At 41.2% G+C, this 27,311-nt stretch overlaps 2 protein-coding genes across 2 annotated transcripts; one reads left to right on the top strand and one right to left on the bottom strand.

Annotated features, from left to right (window-relative positions):
- LOC8064632 lies at nt 18,226–21,738 on the top strand. Its single transcript, XM_002443237.2, has 6 exons — nt 18,226–18,499; nt 18,962–19,302; nt 19,589–19,698; nt 20,573–20,658; nt 21,019–21,129; nt 21,240–21,738. Exons 1-6 carry the CDS (start codon nt 18,390–18,392, stop codon nt 21,376–21,378), a joined length of 897 nt encoding a protein of 298 aa, XP_002443282.1. The 5' UTR covers nt 18,226–18,389; the 3' UTR covers nt 21,379–21,738.
- LOC8067228 (syntaxin-132) lies at nt 22,214–25,980 on the bottom strand. Its single transcript, XM_002442201.2, has 13 exons — nt 25,738–25,980; nt 24,830–24,946; nt 24,669–24,725; nt 24,434–24,482; nt 24,235–24,323; nt 24,034–24,107; nt 23,904–23,946; nt 23,560–23,620; nt 23,439–23,464; nt 23,268–23,345; nt 23,102–23,182; nt 22,956–23,021; nt 22,214–22,717 (listed from the first exon to the last, which is right to left on the bottom strand). The coding sequence occupies exons 1-13, from the start codon at nt 25,753–25,755 to the stop codon at nt 22,553–22,555; spliced, it is 924 nt and encodes a 307-aa protein (XP_002442246.1). The 5' UTR covers nt 25,756–25,980; the 3' UTR covers nt 22,214–22,552.

Below are 27,311 nucleotides of genomic sequence, written 5' to 3'. Positions count from 1 at the left end.
AATCTTTATTCTACCTCCAGCCAAAGTGTGGGGTGTGCTGGTAAGCAAGTTGCATTGCTTACCTGTGTAGGGATCGAGTGTGCCAACACAATAGACCATTTCAAAAGAAGAGAGCCGGCAGGAAGGAGAAATGGAGTCCAAAAAAAAGAAAAGGTATGGTTAGACTGAATTCTTATCGGAAATAGTTATATTAATTGTACTGAACATATCCAAAATACATAATTGAACATCTTGTGTACTACACGAACACCAAATGTGTATGCTATGACACAGAGTACATTTAGAACATCACATGCTACTGGCACATCCCAAAATACATCATAGAAGATCATATGTATATTTCGAACATCACACAAATATCATAGGATATTTTATTTGTACATCTATCACCAAATTAAAGCTACCAAGACTACATGCATGCATATGCAGTTGCTCTGCAATATTTTGAAATTGTACCCCGTTCGACCTGGATACGTTACATGAGTGCTCAGATTTTAATTTGCTTTTTCGCAATTGCATCAGTAATTGTTATCTTCATTGGAGCTTGGGAGCTTTTGTGTCTTCGATCTTTCACAAGGCCTAGTTGGCAAGAATCACAAGACTGCTGTATTAAATCTCTGACTAGGTATTGATTATTCCTCGGTTCTGCAATTTAGTGCGCAAAATAAGTGCAGAGTATGGAAAGGTTCATGATACCTGTGTGAGCATCATCGTTTTTGGCGACGCTTTGCCCGTATCCTATCTGTATGGTCCTTGCGTAGGTATGGGGTTAGCTCACTTGGGTGGATCTTGGGAATGACAAAGGTTCCAAAATGAGGGATTTCATCAAACTGATTGAACTCTTCTTCATTCGTTGCATTTTGATCTCCAATTAACCGCCTTTTCCCCGGTAGAACCACATGTCGTTCCCTTTCTATTGTGTCAGTCACATAGAAGACTTGTGACACTTGATCTGCTAGCACGAATGGCTCTTCCCTGTACCCAACATGGTCGAAGTCAACGGTTGTGAACCCATATTGGTCTATCTTGACGCCCTTTGTGCCCCCACTAACCCAGCGGCACTTCAAAATGGGTATTCTGAAGTCCGGATACGTGAGTTCCCATATCTCCTCTATCTGTCCATAGTACAGGGACTTCATCTTTGAATTGTCGTTTTCATATGCATTTATACGAACACCGCTGTTCTGGTACACGCTTCTCTGGTCTTGGGTAATCGTGTACAATGTGTAGCCATTGATGTCGTATCCTTGGTAAGTATTGACTGTGAACAAAGGGCCTCTTGACAGGTTCCGGAGAGATTCACTGGTGCTAGAGCTTTCCATTTCAATTCGATTTTTGAACCAGGCATTGAAACCCGTCATATGAGCCCTCGATAACCAAGCTTGGCCCCTTGCAGGGTTCTCTTGTGCCAGTAGCTCCATATGCTCTGCAATATATGGTGATACATCCTTCATGTGTTGCAACACGAGGAAATGGGCTTTCTCATATGCATCCAGCTCAGGGTTTACCGTCTTTTCACCAAGGATCCCTACCCCTGCTATCCTTCCATGGTGCCTAGTATTTGGGTTGCCAATTGGATTTTCAGGATCTATGTAATCAAGGCACCAGTCAATGACCTCCTCTGCAGAATATCCCTGTACCATGCTTCCCTCAGGTCTAGCTCGATTCTTTGTGTACCTATTGAGAGTGCTCATGAATCGCTCATATGTATACATATGATGTAGCAACACAGGTCCAAGGTATCGTATCTCCTTAACAAGGTGAGTAATGAAATGGACGGAGACATCAAAGAAAGATGGTGGGAAATACACTTCCAGAAGACACATTGTCTCGTGAATGTTTGTTTCCAAACTGTCCAAAGTCGTCTCATCAATGACCTTCTGCGATATTGCATTAAAGAAGAAACAAAGGCTCATGATAGCCAGACGTGGCTTTTCTGGTAGAATATTCCGTATTCCAACTGCAAGCATTGTGGTCAGCATGACGTCACAGTCATTAGCTTTCATGGGGAGCATTTTTTGCTCCTTCACCGATACTAGTCTTCTGATGTTGCTCGAGTACCCAGACGGAACCTTAACACTGCGGAAGAAATCACACAGTTCTTTCTTCTCTTCATTGGTTAGATTTATAGCAGATGTCGGCAATGAACCGTTGCCATCGGGACGAAGCTCTGGCCTTTTGTCCAAGTCTTCTAGATCGGCTCGCGCCTGCTCATGGTCTTTAGTTTTTCCCTTAGCATTCATTAGTGTACCTAGTAGACTCTCGCAGACATTCTTTTTTATGTGCATGACGTCGATACTGTGGCGAACAGTTAAGTCCTTCCAATAGGGGAGCTCCCACAAAATGGACTTCTTTTTCCACATTTTGTTGTCTTCAGTTCTTTCATTTCTCTCTCTCTTTCGATGTAATTTTTTTTTCTTTCCAAATGTAACTTCAATGTCCTTGACGTGGCTGTAGACATACTCACCATCAAAATCCCTTGGAGTAGATGCCCTCTCCGTCGTGCCATCAAACTGTTGTTTCATTTTATGATATGGATGTGTGGTGGGAAGGAAACGACGATGCCTTGTGTATATTTGTTTTTTGGAGTTATTGAGCCGCATGGTCTCGGTGTCATCCAAGCGTTGGAAACAATCTTTGTTCCCTTTACTCTGCCCAGACAAGCTACGGTGCCCAGGTACATTAGTGACAGTGGTGAACAACATGGCATGTAGTGTGAACTCCGAGTTTGTGTAGCGGTCATATATTCTAACACCATCCGCCCATAGTTTTTTCAGCTCATCCACCAGTGGTCTTAGATACACATCAATGTCATTGCCAGGCTGCAGCGGGCCTGAGATTAGAATTGACATCAACATGTACTTCCTCTTGTTACACAACCACGGTGTCAGATTGTAGATAGATAGCAGAACTGGCCATACACTATGCGAGCTACTCATGTGACCAAAGGGGTTCATGCCATCTGTGCTAAGCACAAACCAGATATTCCTTGGTTCATCGGCAAATAATTTCCCATGCTTCATCTCTATGTTGTGCCACTGAGTAGAATCTGCCGGATGACGTAGGTTATTGTCCTTCTTTCGCTCGTCCTTATGCCAACGAAGCAATTGACCTTCCTTGCTGCTAGCAAACATCCGCTTCAATCGTGGAATTATCGGAAAATACCATGCCACCTTCTGTGGACCTCCATTCTTCCTTTCCTCATCACCCCCATCTTTTCTACGCTTGTATCAAGGGTTCCACACTCTGGGCATTCTGTCTTTTCTTCATGTTTTCCTCGAAATAGGATGCAATCATTCTTACATGCATGAATCTTCTGGACTGTTAATCCAAAAGGGCAAATTGTTTGCTTGGTCTCGTATGTGGTTTCTGGTATGTGATTTCCATTCGGTAGCATGTCTCGTAGCACATCTAGCAATCCTTTAAAGCTCCTGTCTGTCCAATGATTGGCTGCCTTTAGCTGCAGCAACTTCAGACACGAGAAAATCTTGGTGTACTTCTCTGGACAATTTGGATACAATGGGAGCTTTGCATCTTTCATCAAAGCTTCCAATCTTGTTATCTCCTTATCAGTAGAGGCCTCACACATGGCATCGCGCACCATCTCTTCGAATTTGTCAGGCATTTGGTGTAATTGCTCACCCATGTCGACAATATCTGTATCACTGAGATCCTGACTAGCAGTTGCAGCCTGTTCTTCTGTATGGCCAAAGAGTCCATCGGTACTGCAGGACCTGACCTCCATACGGATGTCCTACAGGTCAATTTCCTCATTTATGCCTTCCTCGCCATGCTTGTTCCAACATATGTAGCCAGCCATGAAACCACGAATGATCAAGTGTGCATGGACCGTGCATGATAACTCAAATTTCTTCATATTCCTGCAATCTTTGCATGGACACCACATAGCAGAGTTGTGGTTAGTCAACATATCTCCCTCTGCTGCTGTAATGAATGACTTGAGACCCTTCTAATACTGATCGCAGATGCGGTTCTTAGGATACATCCATGCACGGTCAGCCATCTAGAACAAATTAAGATGTACGGTCATTACAAATGCATACAAATTTTACAGAAAATTAATGTATTAAAGATACAAGTAGTTAATTAGATATTGATACAAACCTTGAAAGGGAATTATTATATATATATATATATATATATATATATATATATATATATATATATATATATATATATATATATATATATATATACGAGACCTACTAGTTTTCTAGAGGAAATCATATTTGAATTCAGCGAAACTGGTAATATTCAGCTGAATATGCATTTAATTAGGCAGATATTTGACCAGGTGGCGGGGTAATCAGTTACCCTATCCCGAGCTTGTCCCCTCGCCGCTAGGCTAGCTGGGCCGGCGGGCGGTACAGCCGGCCGGCATGGCAGCTTCCTGCAGCTCGTCGCCCCCTTGGCAGCTCGGCTCCGTAGCGGTTTGACAGCGGTCGAGACGCGCGCCGGCCTAGCGGGCGCGCGGCGGAGGCTGCGCGTGGTGTCAGGCGGCGGCGCGCGCTGGCAATTCCTATCTCCTCGCCTTGATGCGCGTGGAATTTTTCCCTTTTTTCAATGGGCCGCGCGCGCTACTACTGAAAAAGGCCCAGCACCTTCTCTGAGACGGGCTACCATGAAAACCGTCTCTAAATAACGCCCGTCTCAGATTTATGTTCTGTTAGCGACGGGTAACAAAAGACCCGTCCCTGATGTACTTTAAGACACCGACGGGTATTTAGACCAACCGTCTCTGAATTATGTAAGACGGGTCTAGATATCAACCGTCTCCAATAATTAGTCATCACAGACGGCTATACTGTGGACGACTAAATCAGCGACGATGTACTTATTTTAACCGTCGCAAAACGTTTTTCTGTGACGGGTCGTACCAACCATCTCTGAAGCACCCGTCTATGTACGGCAGGCAACGGGGCGAAGGGTCAACGGCCCTAGTCGTAGACTAGGTATTCTAGGTATAGCTTTTTAATTTATGGACAATTGTCTTATTAATTTATCAGAGTTTAGGCCTTATTTAATTTCCAAAAAAATTTAAGATTTCTTATCATATCGAATCTTTAGACACATGCATGAAGCATAAAAAATAACTAATTACACCGTTTGCCTATAATTTGCAGGATACATCTTGAGCCTAATTAGTCTATAAAATTGGATAATAATTATCAAATACAAATGAAAGTAGCTAAAGCCAAAAAAATTCTCCAACTAAACAAGGCCTTGGCCCAATAGCTTTAATGCCAACCAGCCTAGAGAGATTAGGATTCAACGTCTATTCTCTTGTTGTCTCGCCCTCTTGCTTGGATGCTTTGCTTGCTCGAGCCGCCGCTCGTAACTGGTGCTCGTTGCCCGCCAGTGCTTCACCGCACCATAGTCGAGCGAGTAGACGAGACAACATCATCACTGAGAGGAAGGGACGGGAGAAGATCAACTAACGCTTCATCAAATTATGTCACGGCCTCAAGAAAGCCCTGGTCCAATTTATGAAGTAATTGAATCCCCAGTAATTCTTCTACTACATCTGTTCTGATCTTAACAAAAGAAAACTCCACCATAAATCTTGGAAACGAATGGACAATGTTACGATCCTCTCTGACACTACAAGATACATTCAGGCTACAAATCCATTGTCATTAAGTAAGCTTACTTTTTTGTTTATCTTTTTTAATTAACTCTCACATCTTGTGTCTAGCTTTAGGCGTTACTGAAAAGGGCATGAAAAATGTGAATGTAGCATATCATTGCTAGGTATTTATTTTTGTAATTCAATGTTATATTCTTGTTATTGCTAAGTATTTATTTTTGTAGTTCAATGTTGTATTCTTAAAAATTGTATGACAATATGTAGTTCGAGAACTTCTTATCTAAAAAATTTTCTTTGCAATAACAATTTTTATACATAGATTATATAGACGGCGGTGTAGTTTTTAGCTTTTCGCTACTAAGATTTGGCCCTAATCCTAACCAAATCCTGGTTCCGCCACTGTCAACGACGGCAAAGCGAGCGGGCGGTCGAGACTCGAGAGCACGCATGCAAATGCAAGTCGACGACGGGGACGCCCCCGTGTCGGCGGTCCGGCCCGGCCGTCCGGACCCTGCTGCCGAGGGCAACCGCGCGCGGGGTCGGGGAGGGAGCGGGATGGGGACGTGCGCAGGAGGGCAGGGAGGTGACGAACGGGATGCCGTCATATATATGCCGTGGATGGACAGTCTTAGAGGATACAGTCTTAGGAATATACATGTCTCTATCTAGTCAAAATACTAAAAATTTGACCAGATCTATATTTATAATAGAACAGAGTATTCAAATTTATGACAAAAAATACGTAACCTAATAATGAAATCTATTTCATTTCATAATGCTGATATTTTCTTAAAAAATGGTCAAACCTAAGTACTCTTCTAGAATCACGTCTTTTTTCAGATGGAGGGAATACATACCTATAGGTACCGAGGTGTAATCTGCTATCCTTTGTTCAATTGTACGAACAATTGTGTCCTGCCCTCTTTTAAGGCCTTGTTTAGTTGGCAAAAACTTTGGTTTTTGGCTACTGTAGCACTTTTGTTTTTATTTGACAAACATTGTCTAAACATGGAGTAACTAGACTCAAAAGATTCATCTCACAAATTACAGGTAAACTGTGCAATTAGTTTTTATTTTTATCTATATTTAATGTTCCATACATACGACCAAAGATTCGATGTGACGGGGAATTTTGAAAATTTTTACGAACTAAACAAGGCCTAAGAAACATTCCCGAACTTGTTCGGCTACTGCATATACCGCCAACAAGCAAAAAGATGAGTATCACACATATATAGGTAATGCAACATTGTAATATCCCTGAAATTGGAATTTAGGCAGTGCTCAAACCTGCTATCCTTGCCCCCTCCGGTCAGGGGATCAACTACTTTCGACCTCCTCAGGTGAGGCTTTGCCAGCGAAATCAGATGGTCACATTCATTTTTGGACTGAGAACGAAGCGTAGGATTCAGTGATTACCAGATTACATAGTGAAGCAAACTAGCTAAAATGAACAGAATGACAGTCGACAACAACAACAAACGGGATCGTCATCAGGATGAAAATGAACAAGAAATTAATTAGTCCTGACATTAAAATTAAATCAACAGCGAACAGATATCAACATGACTTCATATATACACACGTTCAAAATATTTGCCAGGTGGGGAATAAGACGGAAAAAAAAGAGAGGACAAACATAACATGAACCTCCCCATTCATATACGCTGTACTGTATGAAAGTTACGGCAGTGAAGATTACAATATACATCCTGTTCTGCGCTAAAAATAACTCTTAGTACTAAAGCTCTTGACATATATCCGTGTATACTAATAGATAGACGACGTTTAATTTCAAGTAGGCTTCAAGTTGTGCTACCGCCATATCCTCCCATTATGTTCTTTTTTGTGCATCTATCATAATAAGTGTACAAAAACATAAGGGATGGGATATATTAATTCTCAAATAAATTAAGTCACATGTAAATTTCACTGGAAGATATGATCGAGCTAGTGTACGCCGCAGATTCGATAGCACAAGCATCAACTAATTACTAATGGTTGATTCGTGTTTTGCTACGCCCACTCCTCGACTAAGATCTCATCGACATACAAAAAAACGAAAGGAAATAAAACAACTTGGTCGAGGTCTCCAAGTTATTAATCAGCTAGTGTAGAAAGATTGCATATAGAACATCATATGGTCTTTTTCATGTAATAAATAGTACTCTCTCATCCTAAATTATAAAACATTTGACTTTTTAAACTCCAAGTTTGACCACTCATCTTATTTAAAACATTTGTGTAAACACACTCAAATTCAAGTTATTCTTGAATAACTTTTATTAATAAACCAAGCCACAATAAAAAAATAATATTTTACATAAATTTTGAATAAGACGCTCTTATAATTTGGGACGGAATGAGTAGAAAGGAAGAAAAAGGCAAGGGACTCACAAGGAAGTTGTGGTGCAGCCTAACGCGGGGATCGAACGACAAGTCCTCCGTCCACAATTTTGCTTTTTTCGGTGGCATCTCTGCAGATCCTGTGTGTAGAGGAATTTGAATCGGTATAATAATATCATCATGGCGTCCATAAAATTCTTATCATCAAGGGCTGTTTTTTCTTTTGGCCGGAGCACATATAATTGCTCAGTGTATTACTTCCCCTAGATTTCTGACCTTATATGCGAATACAGCATATGTTGACATGAATTTGGATATATAGGAGAACGGAATCTAGCTATTTCTGCAACTAATCCAATGAGATCAATCACGCCATCAGAATAAGTAAAACGCGATTAGTAGATTTCTTCCCATTGTGACAAAATAATAATATAATCAAACTCTAAGTTGGTGATTCAGAAAAGAAAAACATACGAAGGATTAAGCAACAGCAAAACTTTGCAGATTATTGACGCCCAGCCGTGTACAGATGTTTCGGACGAATCAAATTAACCAACAATGTTAACCACGTTTTGAAAACGATAAACAAGCATGTGTTTTACCTAAGCCGCCGCCGCCGCCGCCTGATGATGAATGATCGGACGATGATACCTCCGCCTGTTTGTCTGCTTTTAATTTCTCCACGGTGAGAGAAAGAACGTCGCAAAAACAAGAAAACACGCTGAGAGAAAAAAGAACATACTAGGTCCTCCGTGACTGCATGCATCTCCATGTATTTATTTGCTCACAATAAAACTTCCTTGCGTATCGTCCACCATACGGACGGTACGGTCCATACAATATACGCGTCCGATCGCCTGGGGGCAGGCGGGCCACATTATATTTGGCCCCTACAGTGCGCGTGAAATTTTTGCAATTTGATCTTTTTTTGAAACTTTTTTTATAATTAGACCCCTGTCGAAACAATTTTCAAAAATAAACCGTTTTTCGGCGTCATGTAACAGCACGCTGAGGTTTCGAGTCTCGGCGTTGTGTTCTATAACGCCTAGGTAGTGCCACGTCATCGACGACCCTGGTCGTCGGAAACACGTGGCCGGGACCTCGGCGTCAAGTAAGCTGATGCCGAGCCACAGACATTGGCGTTAGCTCTTGGCACGCCGAGGTCTGGGGCGCGGTGCTGGACGGCCCATTTTGGCCCGGCGGCCCAAACAGCTCGGCGTGCTCCCCGTTAGCGCTGAGCCACAGACCTCGGCGTTGAGTCGTGTGACGCCGAGGTCTGGGCTATACAGACCCGCGCACGGCCTTCTTCCTCCTCCCTCCATTCAGTTTTTCCTCTTCCCACCTCTCTCTCTCCTTACCCCGCCACCCCCTCAAACCCTAACCATTAGGGAGTGGCTAGGGGCCCAAATCAGCCCCTTCAAGTTGGTCCCGAGGTAATACTCCTTCCCCTCTTCCATTCTATCCGTTTAGATTTTGCTGCATTGCTTGTTTTCGTTGGAACCCTAGGATGAAGGTGGTGGTTATTCATTTGGTCATGCCTCGGCCTTGTATGAGTTTGATTAAAATGTTCATGCTTTGGTGTTGTGAAGAACGTTAATTAGTATGTTGTTATGTTCAAACCTTAATTGTTATGGCTTATAGCGTAGTGTTAGGGTTTCTTAGTTTTTGATATTTGTTTTTAATAAAGTAGATATTTATATGATGATATATATATGACAATATTTCGATGTGTGATGGTTGTAGATGGATAAATTAGTGAGGTTGCATCATGGAGGCCGTGTTGTTAGGACAAAAGATGATAGTGTCAAATTTGAAAAAATGAGTGAGCAATTGTTGATTTTTTGGTGAAATCGCCCACATTGACCCTATTGTTAGAGGAAGTGAAAATAAAGTTAGGTTGGAATGATGTGGATTTTGTTCAGTGTCAAGGCCTGATAGATGTTGGGTCGACAAATGGTCCACGTATAAAGCGGTTGTTGCCAATATTAAGTGAGTTAGAATGGACTCATTACAAGGCGGTTGTTTTGGCCTCTGAAGTGTGTTCTTTGGATTTAGTTGTTAGCAAGGAGTCATCTGTAAGAGTAGAATGCCGACCGTCCCCCGCTCGCGTAGATGGCGGTCCTTCTTTGGAAGAAGAATTAGTTGTCACACAACCATGCTATGGTGATAGCCAAGTGTTAGTATCACAGGAGCATGATGAATATGGTGGTGCTGAAGGGCTACGTTTGCCCGAGCATGATGTTGGATGGGTTGAGGACGATAGATATGCTGAAGACAATACAATGGAGCATAGAGATGCTCAGGGCAACACTGACAATGAGGACAATGATGACTCATATGTAATAGGTGACTCAGAACAGGGTTTAGATGATGCTAGTGACGATGATTCCATTGATGATGACCTTAGTATTATTTTGTCAATGGCTTAAATCTTTGGCGTAAAAAAAATAAAATGCTGAGCCTAAGACCTCGGCGTTAGCTGACAAGGCGCCGAGCTTGAGACCTCGGTGTTTTTTCAATTGACGCCGAGGTAGGTGCCAAACCTGGAGCTCTCTGAGTTGGCGGTGCTCGCCACGCCGAGGTAGCCAACCTCGGCGTGCTAGAGCTGCACGCTGAGGCTCGGCGTGCAAGCCCTCAACGCCGAGCTAGCACCCTAAAATGAACCTTCCCTGCGTTGGTGGGGCTCGCCACGCCGAGGTAGCCAACCTCGGCGTGCTTGGGCTGCACGCCGAGCTTGGTCAGCTGGCTTGTAGCCATTTCTTGGACAGCCCAATGAGTTAGCTTTTGTAACAACACTTGGACAACCACGAGAGCTTTAGTGCCAACAAATGAAACATACAAGCGAATACTCGTGGGAGAAGCAATCCATGGTGTCACATAAAAGTCCTCATCATACAAAGACATGTACCACTAGTTCGTACTCGCATAAGAGAAATCCATTACATGCTCAAATACTATGGACCTCTAACCAGAAACGTAGCCAGGTAGCAAATCGTTGTCGTCGGACTCGCAATCCTCCACCACCACTCCTTTTGCCTTTTCCGCCTTTTGCCTGTAGTAAGCAGCCTCAATTTCATCCACGGCTTGTGTTAACCATTCCTCGTCCTCCTCCTCCTCTACCACCACCTTCTTTTGGCTATAGTAAGCAGCCTCCACCTCATCCACGGCTTGTGTATACCATTCCTCCTCCTCATCCTCCTCCACCTGCAACACAAAGTCCGTAGCGTGGCTGGTTTTGCCTGCATTGTGCACATGTACATTATGCTCTTGTTGGGCCATCTTAGAAGCATCATGATCAAGCACTAGTTCGGCGAGAGCGTCCAGTCTTGAGTTGTCCTCCTCATCCATGTTGTTGTCCGCCTCTTTGACTTCATCCTCCTTCATCTTGTCCATAGCTATCTTCTCCAAATACCTTGAACGAGCCACATCAGCGGCCCAATCTCCGGTGCATCCAATCTCTTTAACAATTAAATTGCAATTGTTAGAAAATCAAAAGACATCAAACAGACATTAAAATTATTATTACTTACTAGTGCACAATCTTTTCTCTAAACCCTTCATTTCGTCATACTCTTGAAGTACAGCTCTCCAAGAGTTCTCCTCTTATTTTTGTTTGATACCTTTGAGCCTCCATTTCTCCCACATTACTTTCGCGGGGCTGTTGTGACGGCCCTCTCTTGCTTCACGACGTGCGTCCTCTTTATAGTACTTCACATAGTTGTCCAACAACTAGTTCTCGCATCGAAGCTTAATGCCTAGTGCTTTCTTTTGCTCGCAGGTTCGGTAGAAGTCTCTTTTCCCATGCCAATACTCCCAGTCACATTTCCTAGTGCTCTAATGTTGAATAAGAGATGATAATTAGTAAGAACACATATTGTTGTTCTAACACTATCGAAAAAACAACAGGAGCTCACCTCATCGTAGTATAACATATGACCACAAAAGTAGCCGACTCCTAGTTCGGAAGGAACTAGGCCGTAGCTAGCCTCAACACCACACTTGCACTTAACCGGAGGCGCTGGGGTAATAATCCTATCCTTCTTTTTCTTCTTTTTCTCCGGCCAATGAGACTTCGGACCATATAGCCACTCTCTAAAATGACACTTTTCCATAGAATAATCCTGCCACAATTGAAAATCAATGGACTTCGAGCATACTATATAAATTACTTGTAAGAAACCAAAAGTGGTATACTAGGAAAAGGGACTTACTGCATGCTTGTTGGGACACACAAACTCAAGACCGCGCGTCTGCTCTACCATATCTCTGTCACCACAAAAGTACTTAGGAGGGTCATCAAGGCGTCTTGCCGTAGCTACTTCCTTCTCCTCAGAAGTCATCGGTGGGGGGTTTGGTGGTGGCGGCACCCAACGTTTGAAGTGATCACGTGAAAAATTCCCGTGGCAAATACCCGCAAAAAGCAAGAACCGTGGGTCAAACTTGTCGGGGCCGTCGATCCACTGGAAGAAGAAGCACTTCTCATGGTCCTAGAAAAACAAACAAATAAATCATGCAAAGCGTTGGTGCAACCATAAGCTACATTTTGAAAATTCAAACACAATTTCATAAACTTACATTGAATTGGCCACATGTGTAGAAACACCGTGCAGCGGTGTCAGGATGCCTAGATTGCATCACTTCTGCCGGCTTTTGACAATCACAATTTGGAACCAGGAGGTCCGGAGGTACCGGGGCATCCACACAAGAGGCGTCCGCATATAGCTCCCTCGGTCGACCGCGTTTTTCCAATACTCTACTCGATACAGGTTCATCATCTACATAAACAAGTGTTACTATAACTAATGCCACATTTACTAGCACCAAGACATACAACACTAAGTGAGGACATGAATCGTACTTACTAAAAAGTTAACAAAGTGGCCCAATGCACTAAAGAGTAGCAAACCCTAAACCATAGTCCACAACATACAACACTAAATGAGGACATGAATCGTACATACTATACCATAGTAAACACGCATTTGAGTCAAATACTCATTGGATAAAAGGCATTTCACAAATGACATGAAGCAAACCATTAATAACATATTTCATAAAAGATCCACCACTAAAACAAGATCCCAATGGATAAAAGGGATGAGGGGAAGGAGTAGTACCTTAGGAAACCGTTATGAGCCTCGATCTAACACCTCTATGCCCGGTTTTAGGATTTAGGGTTCGTGGGAAGAGAGAGGAAGAGAGAAAAGGGGATGGGCACAAAGAAAGAAAGAATTAAGAGAGGAAGAAGAAGGGGCCTTGGCTCGGCCGGTAACCAGAGCTCGGCGTCGAGTCGTCTGACGCCGAGATATGAGGCTCGGCGATAAAGGGCAAAACACCGAGGTTTGTGGGCCGCCAAGCTAACTGGGCCTCGCCGTGTACAACAGCAGACCTCGGCGCTCGGTGACTTAACGCTGAGGTCTGTGGCTCGGCGTTAGGTAATTTAGCGCCGATATTCTGCCTCGTCGATGACGTGGCACTAGCTAGGCGTTATAGCATACGACGCCGAGACGCGGACCCTCGGCGTGCTGTTACATGACGCCGAAAAACGGTCTATTTTTGAAAATTGTTTCGCCAGGGGTCTAATTGCAAAAAAAGTTTCGAAAAAGGACCAAATTGCAAAAATTTCACACAGTGCGCGCGCTACCGAAGGCCGAAGTTCCGCATCAAGACTCTTCGGTCATCCCCACTCTAGAGTTCTTCCGTCTTCCACAATACATGTATATATTATTATTATGATCACTAGCAAATATGTTCGGATGTTGCAACTGAGTTTAAGGTTCGATGTCTTAGACCTACGCGGAGTGCTCATATATTTTTTTGCAATGATGCTTTGGCACATGGAACCCAACAGTATATAATTCAGACTCCAGTTCATCGCTAAACACGAGTTGTTCTAACTCATATAAACACGGGACCGTCGGGACGGATCATATGAGGCCGGATCACATGTGAGACACATTGGGGCACAATCCAACATGTACTGCAATTAGATTTTGTATCCATCATCGCTAGACACGAGTTGTTATATAATTCATATATAGTGGAAGTTCTCCATTGTATGTCTCTGAACCTAGTAGTGTTAATGTATCAAGTGATGGGGATAGTGTTGCTGAAGTGAATCAGATCTGTGATGATAAATATCCTCTCTGGAAGCATGTTAATAAGGTCGAGAAAAATGGTCTGTAATAGAGTGCAAATTTTATGGCAAACAAATATCTGGTAGCTATACTAGAATCAGAGAACATTTGTTGAAGATACCAAACCAAGGTCTGCTCCTGCATGGCTCAGGCTGGACAACGTGGATTCCTAGCGAGCTTGGCAAGAGCAGGCGCCATCATGAGGATGTCGTCGCGAGGAGAGGCCCGCGCATGGAGGAAAACATGCGTGCTTCGCGGCACTGGGAAAGTGGGAAGACGCCGTGAGCTCCGTAGACAGCAGCAGCTCGCCGGGCGGTGGCCACGTGCGAGATCCGCGTTGATGGGCGGATGCGGTGAGCTCCACTGTTGGCGACGACAAACTTCACGGAACTCTTCATGGTGACTCCAGGGGACTTCATGGACGCGCATGTGAGATCCGTGCGCGCTCTCCAGCGGCTGCACGTGAGCACCTACGACGGGCGCGACAGAGGGCATGCGAGCGAGCCTGAAGTCACGCAACGGCGGTGGAGCAATAGATCCTGATCCCTACCACTTGAAACTGCTAGTTTCTCCCCAACGGGGTTTGGCCCGTTTCTTCCCGTCTCGATCCTAGCGTGGACTCGGTTTCGTGAGGGAGAAACCGTTTCTCCATTTTCTACCCTCTCACTTCATTAATTCTCTTGACACATCAGCAAAATACTAAGCTGACAAGGTAATTAATAGAGATAGAAACCACAATAAATATACGACTGCCCTAACTCTTATTGCTGCATCTACCTGGGGAGAACACACCGATAAGAAATGAGAAGCAGCTTAAAATACTGTTATACCCTTCATATTTAATTAGAAATCTATTTTCAGTTTTGGTCCACAACTTAAGTTCCTTTTACTTGGTTCCTTCTATTTTTGAACCATCAGATCTGACAAACGAAAGGCTCCAATTAATTCCAAGCTTTCACATAAATTATGAAACAGTACCACATGCAATTTTCTTCTAAAAGAAAATGACGAGGCTAGAAGTGTAGAACTGGGAATGCCACAAGCGGCTAAAAATTTGTAGCAAACATGGCGTTATTTATTTAAATTTTCTTTGTACATAAGTGGTAATAAACATCAATGAACTCGTACCCATCATGTAGGGAGTGGCTCTAGAAACTTTTTATTTAGGGTTGGCTTCATTCATAGGTGACAATATGCCAATATTCATATACTATTTCAGTAGGGGCTTCGGCCTCTACTGTTTTTCCTTAAAATATTTATATACCATATTGTTGCAGCATGACTTCAAAAGCTGGGAGCACCTATTTTTTTTCTTAACACACACACATATGGACGGGTCAATAGTGGCTCTGATCGGCTGTCTGTTTGTGTTTGTGGCTGCCGCTGTGGTTGCAAGTTTTCCCTATTCAGGCTTTGTTCAGTTCCGAAAAAATTTCGGTTTTCGACACTGTAGTATTTTCGTTTTTATTTGACAAATATTATCCAATCATGGACTAACCAGACTCAAAAGATTCATCTCATGATTTACAAGCAAACTGTGTAATTAGTTTTTATTTTTGTCTATATCTAATACTTCATGCATGTGCTCTAAGATTTGATGTGACGAGGAATCTTGAAAAATTTTTGGTTTTCAGTTTGAACTAAACAAGGCGTCAGTAGTGTAGCTACTCAAGACATCCCTCCTGCTTCAGCAGCGGCAGCGCTATAATAAAGCGCACCCAAAGCTGGTGCATGCCTCCGCTGAGTCTCGTTTATAAGCTGAGCAATGATTGTCTAATACTCCTATGTCACAATATGGAGAATCTGTTGTTGGTTGTCCTAATTATTTCTGATAGATTATTTGTCCTAGATGTAAAATGACGCATGTACCATGCATGATACCTTTTTTTGTTCGTTACAATGATACCATGAGTTCGTTACAATTAGGCCTTGTTTAGTTCCGAAAATTTTTGCAAAAACGACACCGTAGCACTTTCGTTTGTATTTGGCAAATATTATCTAATCATGGACTAACTAGGCTTAAAAGATTCGTTTCGTCAATTTCGATCAAACTGTGCAATTAGTTTTTATTTTTATTTATATTTAATACTCCATGCATGCGTCTAAAGATTCGATGTGACGGGAAATGTGAAAAATTTTGCAAAATTTTCTGGGAACTAAACAAGGCCTTAATGATGGTTCTTACAATGATCTGAAGGCAACGATGGCAATATTTTAAACTTTGAGATAGAAATATGATTCCATTAAGATGCAATATATAATAGTCCAAAATAACACCAATTTATGCATATAAAAGAAAAAGATTAACAGAAAAGGAAAGGACACTAGGAAGCTGAACTTTTCTCAAACTGTGTAGCACTGTTTCTGACTCTATAGCCTTGAAACTGGACCCATTTCTGTCCCGATCCTTCTTCTTCAAAATCGACATAGGGGACAGGGGGGCTAAGCCGATTTTCTAACCATGGTGGAGGTCGGTCAATGTCTAGAGGGAGGCGTGCTCTAGGCGGCAGCGCAGGAGCTTAGAGGTCGTGGAGATCTGGTGTCCTAGATCTCTGGAGCCTTGTGGTACGAGAGGGAGTTGACGGTGGGGAGGGGTTGTGGTCGTGGAGTCCACCGGGAGGCGGTGGCCGAGCCAAAGGGAGGCATTTAGGGTGGAGGGAGGCAACGAGGATGGAGTGGCGGTGCGGTGCCAACACAGGATGAGGTGTGAGCACATAGGATAGGACGGAGAGGCGGGCAGGGAACACAAGTTAGCATTTCCAAATCACGGGCCTCAGCTTGGTGGAGTCCAATAAAATTGGATTTTCTATTTTATGATTTTTTGTGATTTATTATGATTTTCTAAAGACTTAGCCAAAATAAATAAAAAAATTAAAGATAAAACGATTTTAAAAGTTGGAATACATGGTTTAAGAGTTTATGGAGAAAAAATAGACTTTTGCAGAAGTCGAAAGAGGTAACATAGATTTTAGGGAAAAATCTATTTTTCCTCTCTTAACTCTAAAACCGGACAAACCACCTCCCTCAACTTCTCAAACCGTGCATTTAATCTCCCTATAGTGGTTTCAAAGGCAGTTTTGCTACAGTAAATGGTGGTTTTGCGCTATAGTAACGGTGGTTTTGTCTTTTTCTTTTTTAATTATTTCAGCTGAATTTTTGAAAAACCATAGTAAATCATAGAAAAATCATAAAATAGAAACTCTAATTGTGTTGGACTCTACATAAGTAGATCTACACAATGAATATATAATATGGTATGCTTTTGTACAAAGTTTTTGCTATAAAGGTTTTGTCTTTTTATTTATTTATTTTGGCTAAGTCTTTAGAAAATCATAGTAAATTACAGAAAAATCATAAAATAGCAAATCCAATTTTGTTAGACTCCACATGAGCATATATACACAGAAAATACATAATATGGTATGATTTGGTATAATTTTTTGTTGTAGCTTTAGATCTATTCTTTTATGTAATTAATTAAAATAATTCATAGGTGCAACTTCTACAATTATTTGTCGGACTAAAGCATACCCATATTATATATTCATTACGTATATATATTCATGTGGAGTCCAAAAAAATTAGATTTTTTATTTTCTATGTTTTATATGATTTACTATGATTTTTCAAAGATTCAACCAAATAAATAAAAAAGAAAAAGACAAAATCTTTATAGCAAAAATTGTACGAAAGTATACCATATTATATGTTTACTGTGTAGATCTACTTATGTAGAGCACAAAAAATAGATTTTTCATTTTATAATTTTTCTGTGATTTACTATGATTTTTTAAAGATTCAGCGAAAATAATTAAAAAAGAAAAAGACAAAACCACCGTTATTGTAGCAAAACCATCATTCACTGTAGTAAAAATGCTTTCGAAACCACTCTAGAAAGGTAAAATAAACGGTTTAAAAAATTGAAGGAAGTGATTTGCCCGGTTTTGAAGTTGAGGAAAGAAAAAACAAAGTTTTGTGAAAGTTTGGCGAGAAAAAGTAGATTTTTTCCTAGATTTTATGCACATCGAGATAATGAGTTTCATGGGTCGTAAGAGGGCCCGTTAGGTCGATTCTATGGGCCGTATTGACGAAGCCGTTGGGGTCCAAAAACCCTTCGCCGCCCTAGCTTCCCCGCCCCCAGTCTTCTCCCCTTCGCCGCCGCCCTAGCTTCCCCGCGAGCGGGCCTCCTCCCCCCAACACCGAGCGTCTCTCCGCGGGTCCAAGCCGGCGGGATCCGCGTGGCCTGTCGTGTCCGCCTCCGCCTCTGAGTCAAGCTCGCCGGCAGCCGCCGCCGAGCAATGGAGGCGCTCCGGATCGCGGAGGCGGAGCTCACGGTGTACGTGCACCCCTCCAACGCCAAGCGCGTCCGGCACGCCGTCAACCGCCAGCTCAGCTCGCTCCTCTTCACGTGCGTCCGCTCCTTCCCTCTCTCTCTCTCTCCGTCCATCTCCTCCCTGTGCGTCTCCTTCGCCAAGCTAGTGTTCCTTGACCTACCGCTTTCATACGCATTAGGGTTCGGCTCGCTCGTAACCGGCCAAGTTGAACCAATGTCGATTTTGTCATCACAGGAGAAAATCCCAAAGTGTGTGGTGATTGTGGCTGTTGGGGGGGGGGGGGGGGGCGGTTAGCGTCGCTTTTTAGCTGCTAAAAAGGCTTGAGTTCGGAGCAAATCGATAGGTGTCGAGTCCCCGGAGAGATTATGCATGAGCTTGTACCCTTCTTATTGCCACTTTCGGCAAGCTTTCTGTAGCAAGTTAGTTTGATTACTGTTTGAGCAAAATTTCTTGCCATTTTTGAGCTGCTACAAAGCTTTCTGTAGCTAGTTTTGATTATTGTTTGAGCAAATATGTATGGTGCTGATTCATATCAGGTATGACGACCGTTTTAATGGCGTGGTGCTGATGCATGAAGTTGCATTCCATCTTGGCCAAGGCAATGAGGGCGAACCCAACAAAGATGAAAGTGGTGGACCCAAAGATGAAAGTGGTGAGCCCAAATCTTGTGCCAAAGGCAAAATCAAAGATGGACGTGGTGAACCCAAATCTTGTGTCAAAGGCAAAACCAAAGACAAAAGTAGTGAACCCAAAGATGAAAGTGGTAAACCTAAAATTTGTATCAAAGGAAAAATCATGAATGGCTTGGTGCCATATTTCGGAGTCCAAGTGCAGGCCCAACTGCTGCTCTTCTCTCCACAACCGGACATGATCCTTGGTAAGTTGGTTTGTTTTGTGAATGTGGACACTGTTCGTTGTAGTATTTATGTAGACAGTAGACCTGATTGACTGCGTTCAGTATCAGCTCATGCCAGCAAATCAGCATGTTACTAGTACTTGGGGATATTACATTATTGAAGCTTTCTATCCTATCGTTACAAACTTTTATCAGTGCTTTTGCTAATGACTGATCTGCCATCATATCTTGTGGGATGAAATAATAACTTGGCCTGGTACAGATGTGAAATGCATAGCTCTGATGTTTAAATGTTTGCTAATTTCAGAAGGGAAGGTTGAAATGCTTGGAAAGGAGTCAATCCATGCCATTGTATTAGGGCTTTTCTCAGTGGCAATTATGTCTGAAGATATTCATGAAAAGTTCAGATTCAAAAGGGTAAGTTATTTTGAGAAAAAGAATGTTATTTTGCCATGATGGTTCGAGACTCCACCTTTTTCTATTAGTTTATATTTGATTTGAAGCTTCTCTAGTTTCAGTAATTTAGTGTTCATGTATCACTGTTCTCTTTTCTATGTCTCATAAATTGTATTCAGTGAAACAAATATCCTTGGAAATGGGAACAAAGCATGGAGCTGTTTGTTATCAGAATCAAAAGGAAAAGCATGTACTCTTTAAAAAATAATGTATTAAACTATGATGCCTCAAGTTTGCCTATTTATTGTAGATGGACAGCCATGACTTGTTTCTGATCTTTTAATACAGTGCAGCTTAGAAGGTTTTGTCAATACCAGTACCAGCTTTAGGCCCGTTTGGCATGGCTCTAGCTCCACTGGCTCCCAGTTCATTGTAGCAGGAGTGAAAAAAAATCTTTTCCTGAGAATAGCATTGTAGCTAGGAGCCAAAGCCAATAGGAGGCATGTGAAACCTGGCCTTGCTCTCTTCTAAAAAAAGTTGACCATTTGTGGAAATAATTTAGAGCTAACAGGTGATTTTTTACAAGTGTCAAAGTCAAGATTCCCCTCAACATGAAACTTCAGGGAAGCTTGAATTTTTATTAAAAAAAAACTTTCCTATACTTGTGTTTGCACAACAAAATTTTTGTATGTTCTTCTGACCATTGTGAATATCAAGTTATACTGCTGAAATGAATGCACTTGTGTTCTTCATGGGCTGTTGAATGTTTTTTGTAACTACAAAACTAATCTTTGTTGTAAATGCCTGCACAATTGTTAATTTCATCAAAGCTAACCAGTCTCTTGAAAATGTATGCATATTTTTTTTTTAAAATATACTTTAACTTTTTGCACAGAAAAGTGATAGAGGGAAATATGTGAGCCGCACAGATAAACATCATGTGATTAAAAGAGGAACAATGATAAGGTTTTCTGTCAAAAGGTATGGGCTGATCTTGTTCCCTTTTTTGTAAGTCTAACATCATTTTGCTCAATCTTTTCTTTTTTTGATTTGAAACACATCATTTTAGGAGTCAAATGCCTATAATCTTCTACATTCAGTTTTTTTTTCAATGTTTGTTATCCCATCTATGTATGTTGCCCATGCAGCTATGTGCCTTTTGACCAAGTCTGGTGACCTAAAACAAGTGATTGTGTTACAACAGCATTGTAAATGAACTTAGAGCTTATCAATGTGTACATGAGAAGTGAAGTACATCACAGTTGCTGAAACGGATTGCTGATGCTCCACATTCTGTGATCAAAATAAATTATTTATGTTTCTTCTGATGTTCAATCACAGGGTGGATACAGAAATGAATTGTCATATTACTGGATCTTTAATCCCACCTCACACTGGATGCATGCGTTGGTTGTCAGTACATGACACTGAATATGCATCAGAACTCAAAAGGTCTGGATATACAAACACATGTTTTCATGTTACTATTAAAGTGCTATATCTTACCCAATTTAGCCTCTATTCAAGCTTTGTGCTAATAAGTGTGCTGCTCAAATCTTCAGTGGTGAAAGTAGACCAAGGGATACAAGCATCAAATTTGAGCAGAATGAACAAGAACACAGAATACTCAAGAATGAAGATGGCATGGTGAAATCTGAACGGCCACATAAGTCCCGAAAGAGGCGGCACACTGAGGAATGATATTTCATTGAGGCTGAAGATTTTGTTTAAATACAAAGGATGTATGTGAAAGTCATGTTCGCTTCAATGGTTCTGCTGCCTGTAAGCCTGTTGATGTTTATTGGGCGAAGATGCCTCTCCAGTTGGAGGTTTCTTCATAGAAATGTATGATGATGTAAAACAAATCAAGGGTTGCATTTGCAAATGGTCACTTGTTTTAACCCGACGGTAACTGAACTCATCCAAGAAAGCATTAGGTTTAGTGGCAAATGGCAATCCCATATTTCGATTATAGCCCCTGGCTTATGTTGGGTGTTGTGCCTTTTATGCTGTAAAATGCATTGCTGATCTAGCTTTTGAATCATTGAATGCAAATCAAAATGCAGATGACTTCAAATAATTGAAAGAGTTGCACACCCAATTGAAGCATAACTGAAAGAGTTGCGATATAAACAATTTTGTATCAAAAACAAAATCTGAAAATTCACACCCAATTGAAGCACAACTGAAAGAGTTGGGAAATTTTTTGATTGAATGCAAGAATGTTCGTGGGATAGTTTTGAGCAATAGTGAAGGCCTCGACGTTTTAATGAATGGTTCTGCTGTTTGTTTATGCCTCCAGTCTAAGTCCTCGTTTAGTTCACCTTAAAAACCATTTTTTTTTAAGATTTCTCGTCACATCGAATCTTGCGGTACATGCATGGAGCATTAAATATAGATGAAAATAAAAATTGATTACACAGTTTACCATGAGATGAATCTTTTGAGCTTAGTTAGTCTATAATTAGATAATAATTGTCAAATAAAAACGAAATGCTACAGTCCAAACAAAAAAAATGGGAACAAGAAACCGTCATTGTTCAGAAACTACTTCCACGGTTGCTTTGGGGAAGTGTACTATGACGTAAACAGTAGTAGCTCACAGTCTACCAAACAGTTACCGATCTCCCAAGAAACCAGTAGGTATAGGCCTTTAGTTGCACACCCAATATATCAAATTTGAATCAAGCAAACTCTGAAAGTTCACACCCAAAGTTTCTCTTCCAAAGGGGAAAAAAAAAAGGAAACGAAGTTTCCAATACGATGTACAGGACCATCTCGCACCTTCTGACATATGCACAGAGCTATAACAAGAATACTAAAGGTAATATCACCAAACAAAATCAACATGGGAACGATGCTTCTTGTTTGCTGCTTATTTGCCCCACGACCAAGGTTTCAAGGAGAGGATGACGATGAGGATGATTATCAGGAGGATGATTATGCCAATGCAAGTCCATTTTCGCGTGTTCTTCTGCAGCTTCTTTGCGTCCTGGAGATGGATTGTTCCGGTTTTAATATGTTCAGCTGCACCTGTGACCTGAGTATATAGATATATCAAAAGTCAGAACAAACTGAATCTTTCAATTAGTGCTAATATTTCTGTGGCCAGTTCCCTTCTTTTATAATGTTTAATTAATGAAACATGTGAAAACTCTTTCATCTTACTTAATTGAGCGGTAGAGCTCCTACCTTTTATTTCAAAAAAAATAATGAAATATGTGATTGCAGGTATCAAGAAAAATAACAATTGAGTGACAAAGCATCAATCATCATACCTGCGTCTCAATGTTGTCCAGCATCTCACCCTGGGCTTCAACCAATACAGCCAAGTCCTGGAAGATCTGCATACAGGGGAGTTTTATATGCTGTCAAAGTGTGGAGTCCTTGAAACCTGAATGTTGGGAGATTGGCCATTCATTACCTGCTGCAGATCAAGAAGCTTCCTCTCAATCTCTTTCACCGTATCATGGCGCTCCTGGATCTCCTGCAGGGTGTCCAGTACCTACAAATACGAAAAATTCACCATCCAGCTTCGTCAGCATTCAGGCTGAAATTCTTGCAGTTATATAGGCTGAAAGAATTAGTACCCTTCCTCGCCCTTGCTCCTGAATTGCTCTCTGAAAGATTTGCTCGCCGTCGCCTGTTTCTATGAGCTTGTCGATTGTCTGAATTTTGATTCCGTGTTAGAAACACAGCACATGAAATGCAGGTTTTCTAACAATGATAGCTTGAAGTTAAGACTATTTGTATTCTCTTACCTCTTCATCAGCGCGCTCGCCCGTTACTGTTCAGTTGGATATTTGCAAGAATGAATAAAATAATTAATGCAACTGAACTGCAAACAATTAAAAGTATGTTTAAGAGTTTGACAAAGCAGACCAGTGAAAACACGACGCTCCACGACGTCACGATATTCCTTCTGGATTTCTCCTCGTAATGTCTGGGGACAAGCACATACATCGTAGTAAAATTGCATGTCCATTTACAAACAGACATTTATAATCTTTTTTTAAAGAAGACATTTATAATCTTAAAGGAGCATAAACTGACATTTTCAGTTTTTTTTCAATCTTTATCAGTCTAAACATTCTACAGTCACAAAATCACTGAACACACAATTTGGACATATATTTAGGACCATTTCAAGTTAATAAGCATGCAGAAAACATGTTCACCATGTAGATTATGCATAAGAACTGGAATTTGAAGTTAAAAGGAGGTACCTGAAACTCCAATATACGTTCTCTCAACTTCTTTGTCAATGCACTGCAACAATATCATCAAGCAATCAATCATATCAAGAAACAGATAAAGAGGACAAGGGCAAGCAGGAAATGATCATAGGGACCTTACACAGTGGTTGTTGTCCGGGACCGGTCCACACCTGATCCCTTGCCAAATCCAGGCTTTTCTCTGTTCGCAGCATTCTGGAGAAGGGTAATCAGCACAGCATAAGATAGATGGTAAAATCTATAAGGAGTCATAACTTATTATCCATGTAATTACTTCTCATATATTTGCAGGAAACTTGTGTAAAGAAGGGAGAAAACTAACATCTTTGTTCAGTTGCTCTACTTTTGATTTGGCCAGCCGTGCAATCTTTGTCACTTCATTGACATCCTTCTCCATGCGTTTTTTTACCTCTACAAGTAGCAAAGAAATCATCATTTGTTATATAACATTTGAAGAGGAAAATGCCAATGGTGTTCTACTTGCAGAAAAGAAACCGATATGGTGATATGCCATATTGTACCTTTCATTGCAGAAGCCTTCGTGACAACTTTTGACTCCTCATTTGAGTTCTGTGGAAATTGGCAATCTTTAGATGTAGGCTAATATTGTTCATTCAGGAAAAAGCATCTAGAATAAATATATCAGACACATTCTGAAGTAATGCCATGATAGTGCCAGAACATAACAGTAGGCCATAATATACTGGACTCAAATAATGCAACATAAAACAACTCCAATTTTATGTTGGCATTCACCTGAAGGTCCTTCAGTAACTTTGTCAATGTGTTGAGCAAGTTTTCAATCTCCTTGACCTGAATTTTGTGTAGCACGAAGTTTAATGCGTTAGGCTGCCACCATATTAAGTTGTTGACCACTTCTTCAGATGTTCTACTCTGCCAGCCAGAAACACACGGACCTGTTCATAGAAACCCTCGAAACCTGGCTGTGCAGAACTAGTCAGGTCACCCTGCAATCCAAGCTCGATGTCGACATTTCCTGGGGCCTGCTCCCTTTTGCCGAGCTCAAACGAGTCCTGTCAAAACGAGATAAAAAAATGATTTGCAGAACACACATCTACTTTTTTCTTCACAAAATCACAGAGACGCCTCTTATCTATTACATTCAAAGTCAAAGCACCCAAGCAGGACTGTGGATTGCAAAAGGTTGGACCAGAAAAGTCCTAGGCTGCCATTTACATATCAAGGTTGAAAGTTTCAAACCATGATGTTTCGTTAACTAAAAGAAGTGATCATGCCAAAGCTCAAACTACCCCTTTTTTTTCCCTGGAAGTTGAAAAAAAAAGAGAGAAAAGAAAATCTCCAAATGCTGATGTTCAAGCAGAGCATGCTCTGAACAACTCGAACTTTCCATGGATAGCTCCACCAAGGCAGGCACGAAGAATACCATCAGTTGGCACCAATTTTTTTAACAAAAAAAAACATATATTCTAATTCCAGCACAGAAAGTCCCAAAATTTCAGATTTTCCTTAAATGGCTAGACGAATAAGAACAGGAGGAAGAAGATCGTCGCTTCTTGCCAAAGTTCAAAGAAATAGGAGTGCTAGCAACACCTCAAAATTTCCATAAATAGAAAGAACAGCAGGAGCAAGGTCGTCGATGCTCACTACAATAAATAAAATAAGTATGCATGAATCGATCAAGGCCGATCCAGTGATAAAACCACAACCGGAGCAAGAACCTCTGAAAACCCTGACGGCCTCGATCTTCAAAGCAAAAGCAAATCATGAACTCATTCTTGACACGAGAAGCGAACTAGGAAAACACGCAAAGACAGCAAGAGGCGAGAACGGCGGCGGTGCAAACCGTGAGAAGGTTCCTCATCTATCCTTGGCCTGCCGGTGGTGGCGCAAGAACGCGCGGGATCGGCGCCGGAGAAGGCGAAATTCTTGGCAGGCGCGTGTTCCGGACGGGCGGGGAAGGATGGTCTGGTCGGAAATTCGTGGGGCGGAGCGGAGGAGGAAGGAAGCCTCCTCGGCAGCGCGGCGAAGAATGGAACGGTTGGTTGAGGCGCGTGAGAAGGGGTTTATTGGCTGGACTGGGAAGAAGAGGATTCGGCCGCGGTCTCCTCTCCTAGAAGACTTTCTAGAAGTTTTTCTTTTCTTTTCAGTTTTTTTTAACATTTCCTTTTCAGTTGTTTGTGCAGGCTGACTGACTGCTGAGGCCTGAGAGTGATGGGTGTAGCTTTGCTTCTTTTTTTTGATCTCTAGCTTTGCTTGGTTGGTAGTGATAGAGGGTATTTGTTGAGTATAGTCATCTGTATCCATCTATTTTGTACTTGTAGCTATTGTGATTTGCAAAAGGAAAATCTATTAGATATTTAGTGTTAAGTAAAGATCACAAATTATATTTTGTATATATATATATATATATATATTTGTCATGATTCAGTTATTTCTTCTTTTTCACATGATAAAACTTTTGTCTTGTAAGCCATGTCTATTTATTACTCACTCTGCTCATACTCCCTCCGTCCACGAAAGAATCAATTCCTAGGATCCGTGCCAGTCAAACTTTTTAAAGTTTGACTAACTTTATAGAAAAGAGTAACAACATCTATAATATAAAATGCACATTATATGAAAATATATTCTATGATGAATCTAATAATACTAATTTGATACTATAAATCTTAGCATTTTTTTCTAGAAATTTGGTCAAAGTTTAAAAAGTTTGACTTAGGACAACTCTAGAAATTGACTCTTTCGTGGACGGAGGGAGTATTTTTTTAGTTGGAGTAAGAATAATGTCTATCTTCTCTACTTTAAATTATAAGGTAAATATTTTTTCTCTATTTTTTAAAAATAAGACTTGCATGAATTTTATCTGGTTTGAAAATATAAGTCTACTTTACTCCCTCACCTATAAAATCAGGTACTTTATATCTTTTAAAGTATTAAAAACCATTTAAATACCCACTAAAATAGCTTTGAAGGCAATTCGTTGACGTGGCATATTACATTGGTACTAACACGATGGTAAGTCAGACAAACTGTAAAAAAACTATATAACCCCCTAACATATCAAGGGTTAATTACATAACTCTTCGACTATAAAACTTAACATTATATTCCTTAAAGCGTCTAATAATATTCAAATGATCTTTCAAACGATTTTGTAGGGCTGTATTTCATTACATCGGTTTGAGACTTTGACTATTCATGCTTGTATGTGGGCCTTCTTCTAGCTATGTGTGCGCACAAACTATTACTCCCTGCATTCTGAAATACTAGGTATCCAATCGATTCTCAAATAGAATAAGAACCTAGTAAAAGACTATATTGGTCTTCACTATTTAGGATGGAGGAAATAGTTTAGCTATTATTTTCTTTAGTTACTAGAGGAGAAGAGGGTTGAGGACACAAAATACCTTGATCTTT

The sequence above is a fragment of the Sorghum bicolor genome, chromosome 8 (assembly GCF_000003195.3).
Source record: "Sorghum bicolor cultivar BTx623 chromosome 8, Sorghum_bicolor_NCBIv3, whole genome shotgun sequence".
In the NCBI taxonomy this organism is placed as follows: domain Eukaryota; kingdom Viridiplantae; phylum Streptophyta; class Magnoliopsida; order Poales; family Poaceae; genus Sorghum; species Sorghum bicolor.
This window is presented reverse-complemented; position numbering and strand designations above follow the sequence as displayed.

Coding starts and splice junctions, on each gene's coding strand:
- LOC8067228 (XM_002442201.2), bottom strand. Junction 23,621..23,903: donor AACGTATATTGGAGTTTCAG/GTACCTCCTTTT, acceptor GCTTGTCCCCAG/ACATTACGAGGAGAAATCCA. Junction 23,022..23,101: donor AGCTTCTTGATCTGCAGCAG/GTAATGAATGGC, acceptor CCCTGTATGCAG/ATCTTCCAGGACTTGGCTGT.
- LOC8064632 (XM_002443237.2), top strand. CDS start 18,390: ATGGAGGCGCTCCGGATCGCGGAGGCGGAGCTCACGGTGTACGTGCAC. Junction 19,303..19,588: donor ACAACCGGACATGATCCTTG/GTAAGTTGGTTT, acceptor TGCTAATTTCAG/AAGGGAAGGTTGAAATGCTT. Junction 21,130..21,239: donor TATGCATCAGAACTCAAAAG/GTCTGGATATAC, acceptor TCAAATCTTCAG/TGGTGAAAGTAGACCAAGGG.